The 7,592-nt window shown below is 38.4% G+C and overlaps 1 protein-coding gene across 1 annotated transcript; it reads right to left on the reverse strand.

The window, feature by feature from the left end:
• Positions 1–6,884: 6,884 nt before the first annotated feature.
• LOC116532247 (60S ribosomal protein L26-like) lies at positions 6,885–7,400 on the reverse strand. Its single transcript, XM_032251327.1, has one exon. It carries the CDS (start codon positions 7,361–7,363, stop codon positions 6,926–6,928), a length of 438 nt encoding a protein of 145 aa, XP_032107218.1. The 5' UTR covers positions 7,364–7,400; the 3' UTR covers positions 6,885–6,925.
• Between the last annotated feature and the right edge of the window lie 192 nt (positions 7,401–7,592).

Here is a 7,592-nt window from a genome sequence, read left to right on the forward strand (position 1 = left end):
GTCTATAAGAAGAAAAATTAAGATTATTTATTTGAAAACAAAGATGAAGTCTCACTTTCCAATTTGCTTTCTCATTAGTTTTTTCAAAGTAAGTTATTAAAGCTGTGATTGACATTTTTCTCATAATGAATCCTCTCAGAACATTGTGTAGCCTGTGGTAAGTAGAAAGGGAGAGGAAGACATTTTGAATTTTAAGAGCTTTGTTATCAGTGTAGCCCTACCTAGTTAACTTGTTTTCTTGTTATTCCATTAAGTCAAAATACAAATCAGCACAGATATTCAATTTCCAATATTTTTAAATGTAATGTTACTTATGAAAAGTATTTTGCTTAAGGTTGTGTGTGTATTGTGTATATACCCCAACTTCAAGTTAATGGCTTTGATTTATATTCTAAAGAAAAAACAAATAACACAAATATTAATAATATCCTTAGTTATAACCATAATGAGGTTAGTATTGGCACTGGTGTTAAGTACCAGTTTATGCTTTCTCCCTATGTTCTCTGTATTGTAATAACCAACCTCTCAAATCATTGAGCTGCTTGTTAAAAAAAAAAAAAAGGAAAAGGAAAAAGCATGACATTGTGTACCTATTTTTTGTTGTTGACCAAAATCACACACATGGAAACATGTAATTCAACAGAGTGGGATAGCTATCAGATTCTTGTTTTAGTATTACTAATGGGCAGGAATGTACAATGAGCAACTATCAGATTATTCCTTTTAATGGTTCTTATAGCATCTGAATTACTGATTAAATTATTAATCAATTAATCAGTGAATCATAAATTATGATTAAAATTATCAAATGAGGCTGGGCATCGTGGTTCACGCCTGTAATCCCAGCACTTTGAGAGGCCGAGGTGGGCTGATCATGAAGGCAGGAGTTCAAGACCAGCCTGACCAACAGGGTGAAACCCCTTCTCCACTAAAAAAAAATATGAAAATTAGCTGGACGTGGTCACATGTGCCTGTAATCCCAGCTACTCAGGAGGCTGAGGCAGGAGAACCCCTTTAACCTGGGAGGCAGAGGTTGTAGGCAGCTGAGAGCGTGCCACTGCACTACCGCCTGGGTGACGGAGCGAGACTCCATCTCAAAAAAAAAAAAAATCCTTAATATTAATTGAAAACTGTTGTGTGAAACATGGCTACCCAGAAATTAACATTTTATAAATACTATTAAACAACTTATGTGTATTATTTTTAAGCATTCAATTATATGTCAAGCAGTTAAAGTGAATTTCAGAGTAAAAGGCATGTTTCTGAGCACAAATTTCTTCTTTCTTATTTTGGTACTTGGAATATAGTGTGAGACTTTTTATTTCTAAATTTTCTTATATCATCTATTACATAAATGCATTATTTGACAATTACAAAATGCAAGTTTTAAAATAATTTTTTTGGAAAAAAGAGAGAAAAAAAGAAAGAGAAAGAAAAAAAGAAAGAAACAGAGAAAGAAAGAAAAGAATGAAAGAGAGAAAGAAAGAGGAAGAGAAAGAGGGAGAGAGAATGGGAGTCTTGCTTTATTGCCCAGGCTAGAATGCAGTCTAAAAATGGGTATTGAAAACCTCTTTTATGCCAATAATTGTGCTTAACAATGGAGACAGGAAGGAATAAGGGAGGAAAATAACAAACAAGCAGCCAACCAATATTTCATTTAAACCTGTGAAATGCTATGCAATTACTGAGGAGTGATTTATTTCCAATTATGTAGTCGCTTTTAGAGTAGGTGTGATGTGGTACTGATAAGAATGTATGTTTTGTGGATTTGGGGTGGAGAGTTCTATAAATGTTTATTTAGTTTACTTGTTCCTGGTCTGAGTTCAAGTTCTGAATATCCTTGTTAATTTTCTGTCTCGTTGATCTGTCTAATATTGACAATGTGATGTTAAAGTCTCCCACTATTGTTGTGTGGGAGTCTAAGTCCCTTTATAAGTCATTAAGAACTTGCCTTATGTATCTGGGTGCTCCTGTATTGGGTGCATATATATTTAGGATCATTAGGTCTTCTTGTTGCATTGATCCTTTCACCATTATGTAATGACCTTCTTTTCCTCTTTCAATCTTTGTTACTTTAAAGTCTATTTTATCAGAGACTAGGATTGCAACTACTGCTATTTTTACTCTCCATTTGGTTGGTAAATCTTCTGCCATCCCCTTGTTTTGAGGTTTTGTGTATCCTTGCATGTGAGATGGGTCTGGATGCAGCATACCGATGGGTTTTGGCTTTTTGTCCAATTTGCCTGTCTGTGTCTTTTGATTGGGGCATTTAGTCTATTAAAATTTAGGATTAATAACAATATATGTGAGTTTAATACTGCCATTTGATGCTAGCTGGCTGTTTTGCCCATTAGTTGATGCAGATTCTTCATTATATTGATGCTCTTTGTCTTTTGGAATATTTTTGGAATGGCTGATACTGGTTGTTCCTTTCTATGTGTAGTGCTTCTTTCAGAAGCTCTTGTAAAGCAGGCCTGGTGGTGATGAAATCTCTGAGTACTTGCTTGTTCACAAAGGATTTTATTTTTCCATCATTTATGAAGCTTAGTTTGGCTGGATATGACATTCTGGGTTGAAAGTTCTTTTCTTTAAGGATGTTGAATATTGGCCCCCACTCTCTTCTGGCTTGTAGCATTTCTGCTTGAGAGATCTGCTGTGAGTTTGATAGGCTTTCCTTTGTGGACAACCTGACCTTTCTCTCTGGCTGCCCTTAGCATTTTCTCCTTCATTTCAACCCTGGTGAATCTGATGATTATGTGCCTTGGGGTTGGTCTTCTTGAGGAATATCTTTGTGGTGTTCTCTGTATATCCTGGAGTTGAATATTGTCCTGCCTTGTTAGGTTGGGAAAGTTTTCCTGAATAATATCCTGAAGAATATTTTCCAACTTGGATTCATTCTCTTTGTCACATTCAGGTACACCTATCAAACATAGAATAAGTCTTTGCACGTGGTCCCATATATCTTGGAGACATTGCTCATTCCTTTTTACCCTTTTTTCTCTAATCTTGTCTTCTTGTTTTATTTCATTGAGTTGGTCTTCAACCTCTGATATCCTTTCTTCTGCTTGATCAATTTGACTGTTAAAACTTGTGCATACATTGTGAAGTTCTCATATTGTGTTTTTCAGCTCCATTAATTCACTTATATTCCTCTCTAAATTGTCTATTCTCGTTAGCATTTCATCAAACCTTTTTTCAAGGTTTTTAGTTTCTTTGCATTGGGTTAGAACATGTTGTTTTGGCTCACAGAAGTCTCTTATTAGCCACCTTCTGAAGCCTGTTTCTGACAATTCATCACACTCACTCTCCATCAGGCCTTGTTCCCTTGCTGATGAGTAGCTGCGATCCCCTGAAGGAGGAGAGGCATTCTGGTTTTGGATGTTTTCAGCCTTTTTGTACTGATTTCTTCCCATCTTTGTGGATTTATCCACTTGTCGTCTTTGTAATTGCTAACTTTCAGATTGGGTCCCTGAGTGGACATCCAGCTTGTTGGTGGTGATGTTATTTCTGTTTCTTTGTTTTCCTTTGGCCGACGCCCCTCCCCCACAGAGCTGGACCTTCCTGGGTTCAGCTGCGTTTGCTGTGAAGCTCTCAACCATCAGCATTTCCAGTTGCTGTTTTTTTGTGGGGGTGGGGCCAGCTGAGCCCAATCACCTGGCTCCCCATCTCAGAGCCCGCTTTTTTTCTTTTCCTAATTGAACAGTTGGTTCTCTCCCAGGTGCCCCAGTCGCCCACCGAAAAGGTGCTGGGATCTATGCAATTTCCCGTGCAGCGACTGCACCGGCTGAAACAGTGGCACTGAGATTCGTGGCACTTTTCTGCCTGGGAATCCCCTGGTCTGGCTCCCGGCTTCAGTCCCCCTTTCAATCAGCTGAATGGGTGACTCTGCCTTCCCAGAGCTCCAAACACCAACTAAAAGGTCACCCAGTCCTGCATACTCTGCACTGAAACCGCCGTGCAGGGACACCGTCAAAACCACTGAGCTGGCCAAAAGAGTCGCACTGGCGACCCGTGGGGCTCCTCCACTGGGAATCTCCTGGTCCGTAGGCAACAAAAATTCGTCTGGAAGTCTGGCATCCACTCACTCCCTGCACCTTCACCGGGAGCTGCAATCCTGAGCTGCTGCTAGTGGGCCTTCTTGGACCTCTCCAAGTTTTTAAAATAATTTTAAGAATTTGGCTTAAAAATTGATTGATACAATGTATTATTTGTATTAAGAAGTAACTTGACCCCACCCCTCAAAAAAGTGATTCTATCACTAATCAATAGTGAAAATTGAAGCCTGGAGCAGGTAAAGGACTGTTGATTAGTAAAGACCTGGGACCAAAGTCCAGGGCTTCTGACAAACAAGTGCACTATTTGGGAACATTTCTGAGCAGGACTGACTGCACCCATTTTGTGACTACACATACCCCAGTCAGAGGAATAGAGTTACTTTGAGGAGAGTAAGATTGCACATGTGCGTTTATGAACGTGATTGGAGAAGAGGAGCCCAGAGAACAACTCTGAGATGATCCAGTGTCTCTGCCTATTGCCCTATGGTCAGGGATCCAATCCTTGTGCCCAAACCCAAGCGCTCAACATCCATGAGGAAAGAGGAAATAGTGAAACAATGTGCAGCTTCTAGCACCAACACCTCCCCCAGTCTCTTAGAGATATTACAAATGAAATTGAGTGTAAGAAACTGTTTGAGCATTGAAATGCTCAGCTGTACATGTCACCTCAGCTAAGAGCTAATTTATTTTTCTTCTCCAGTGTACAACAATTTCATCTAAATGTGTCAGAACTATAATCAGCTTAAATTAATGACTCACACTAGTAAACTGTATAGGTGCTGCATACTATAGTGATTTTCAGAGCAGTTATATTCTCACAGTGAAAATAAGAAGGAACCTGAGAGGTCAGAAAGGAGCCAAGTGTGTGGGTAGGATAGAAATTTGAAGATAACATTATCTTAATTTTAGTAATGACTCTTGGTGGCTAAAAGCCACAGCTGGCTTAGGACCTACGGAATACAAAAAAAAAAAAATTTAAATGTGAGTACTGAGCATTTAAAAAATCAACTTTTACTTTAGATTCAAGGGGCACATGTGCAGGTTTGTTGCATGGGTATGTAGTATGGTGCTGAAATGTGGGGTACAATTTATCTCATTGCCCAGGTAGTAATCATAGTACTGAATAGGTAGTATTTCAATCCTAAACCCTAGTAATCTCCATTGTTTATTGATCCTATCTTTATGTTCATGTGTACCCAAAGTTTAGGTCTGACATATAAGTGATAACATGCAGTATTTCAACCCTTAAACTCTAGTAATCTCCATTGTTTATTGATTCTATCTCTATGTTCATGTGTACCCAAAGTTTAGCTCTGACATATAAGTGGTAACATGCAGTATTTGGTTTTCTATTTTTCAGTTAATTTGCTGAGTATAATGGCATCTGGCTGCATCCATGTTGCTGCAAAGAATATAATTTTATTCATTTTTATGGCTGCATAGTATGCCATGATAAGTATCAATATTCTTTATGGAATCAAACATTGCTTAGTATCTAGGTTGATTACATGTATTTGCTATTGTGACTTGTGCTCTGATAAACACATACATGCTTGCATTTTTTATTTTTTACTTGAAGTTCTGAGATACATGTGCAGAATGTGCAAGTTTATTACATAGGTATACATGTGCCATAGTGGTTTGCTGCACCTATAACTCCATCATCTAGGTTTTAAGCCCCACATGCACTACGTATTTGTCCTAATGCCCTCCCTCCCCTCGCCCCCACCTCTTACATGGACTGGTGTTTGATGTTCCCCTCCCTGTGTCCATGCATTTTCATTGTCCAACTCTCACTTATGAGTGAGAACATGCAGTGTTTGGTTTTCTGTTCCTCTGTTAGTTTGCTGAGAATGATGACTTTCAGCTTTATACGTGTCCCTGCAAAAGACATGAATTCATTCCTTTTTGTGGCTACATAGCATTCCATGGTATATATGTGCCACGTTTTCTTTATCTAGTCTATCATTGATGGGCATTTGTGTTAGTTCCAAGTCTTTGCTATTGTAAATAGTGCTGTAATAAACATATGTGTGTATGTGTCATTATTGCAGAATAATCCTTTGAGTATACACCCAGTAATAGGATCACTGGGTCAAATGGTATTTCTGGTTCTAGATCTTTTAGGAATCACCACACTGCCTTCCACAATCATTGAACTAATCTACACTCACACCAATGGTGTAAAAGCATTCCTATTTATCCACAGCCTCACCAGCATCTGTTATTTACTGACTTTTTAATGATCGCCATTCTAACTGGTGTGACACGGTATCTCACTGTGGTTTTGATTTTCATTTCTCTAACGACCAGTGATAATGAGCTTTTTTTTTTTCATATGTTTATTGGACATATAAATGTCTTCTTTTGAGAATTTCCTGTCCATATCCTTTGTCCACTTTTTGATGGGGTTCTTTGTCTTTTTCTTGTTAATTTGTTTAAGTTCCTCATAGATTGTGGATATTAGACCTTTGTCACATGGATAGGTTGCAAAAATTTTCTCTCATTCTATAGGTTGCCTGCTCACTCTGATGCTAGTTTCTTTTACTGTGAAGAAGCTCTTTAGTTTAATTAGATCCCATTTGTCAATTTCAGCTTTTGTTGCAATTGATTTTGCTGATTTAATCATGAATTATTTGCACACCCCTATGTTCTGAATGGTATTGCCTAGGTTTTCTTCTAGGGATTTTATGGTCATAAAGTTTACATGTAAGTCTTTAATCCATCTTGAGCTAAGTTTTGTATGAGGTGTAAGGAAAGGGTCTGGTTTCTGTTTTCTGCATATGGCTAGCCAGTTTTCCCAGCACCATTTATTTATTTATTTTTTTCCTCATTTCAAGTTTTAATCAAAGCTTGTATATAAGGTTACTTTATTCCTGCATCTTCTCAATTGTTTCTTCCTTGTATTTGCCCTTTTCCTTTCCTACTTGGTGAGATTTGGCTTTCCGTTCAAGGGTCTTTTTGCGGTCTTTGTCCAGTTTTAGCCTAGTGATAACCACCTTGCTGGGGTGAATGCCTACATGGACAGTTGTGCCATTAGCCATTTCCCGCTGCACCCGTTCAATGTAGATTACGTATTTCTTCCTGTAAACCTGGACTACTTTGCCAATCTGCTGACCTTTATAGTGTCCTCGTACAACCTGAACTTCATCATCCTTTCGGATGGGCATGGATCGCACGTTGTACTTCTGTCTCAGCTCTTTGGAAAGAGGGGAGGACATAATCTTCCTGCGAATGTGGGAAGATGCATTGAAATGCCTTTTGTGATTCTTGCTTCGGTCGGAAGTCACAAAGGGATTGAACTTCATTTTGGCAGCTCCCGCTTGGGCGATGGCTGCAAAAGGGAAGAGGATTACACGCTGCTTCCGGTTCTCTCAGCACCATTTATTAAATAAGAAATCCTTTTTTCATTGTTTTTGTCAGGTTTGTTGAAGACCAGATGGTTGTAGTTGTGTGGTATTATTGCTGAGGTCTCTGTTCTATTCCACTGGTATATATATATATATATATATATATATATATCTCAATGGAATATAT

The sequence above is a fragment of the Sapajus apella genome, unplaced genomic scaffold (assembly GCF_009761245.1).
Source record: "Sapajus apella isolate SASKATOON/1434 unplaced genomic scaffold, GSC_monkey_1.0 scaffold75, whole genome shotgun sequence".
Taxonomy (NCBI): Eukaryota; Metazoa; Chordata; class Mammalia; order Primates; family Cebidae; genus Sapajus; species Sapajus apella.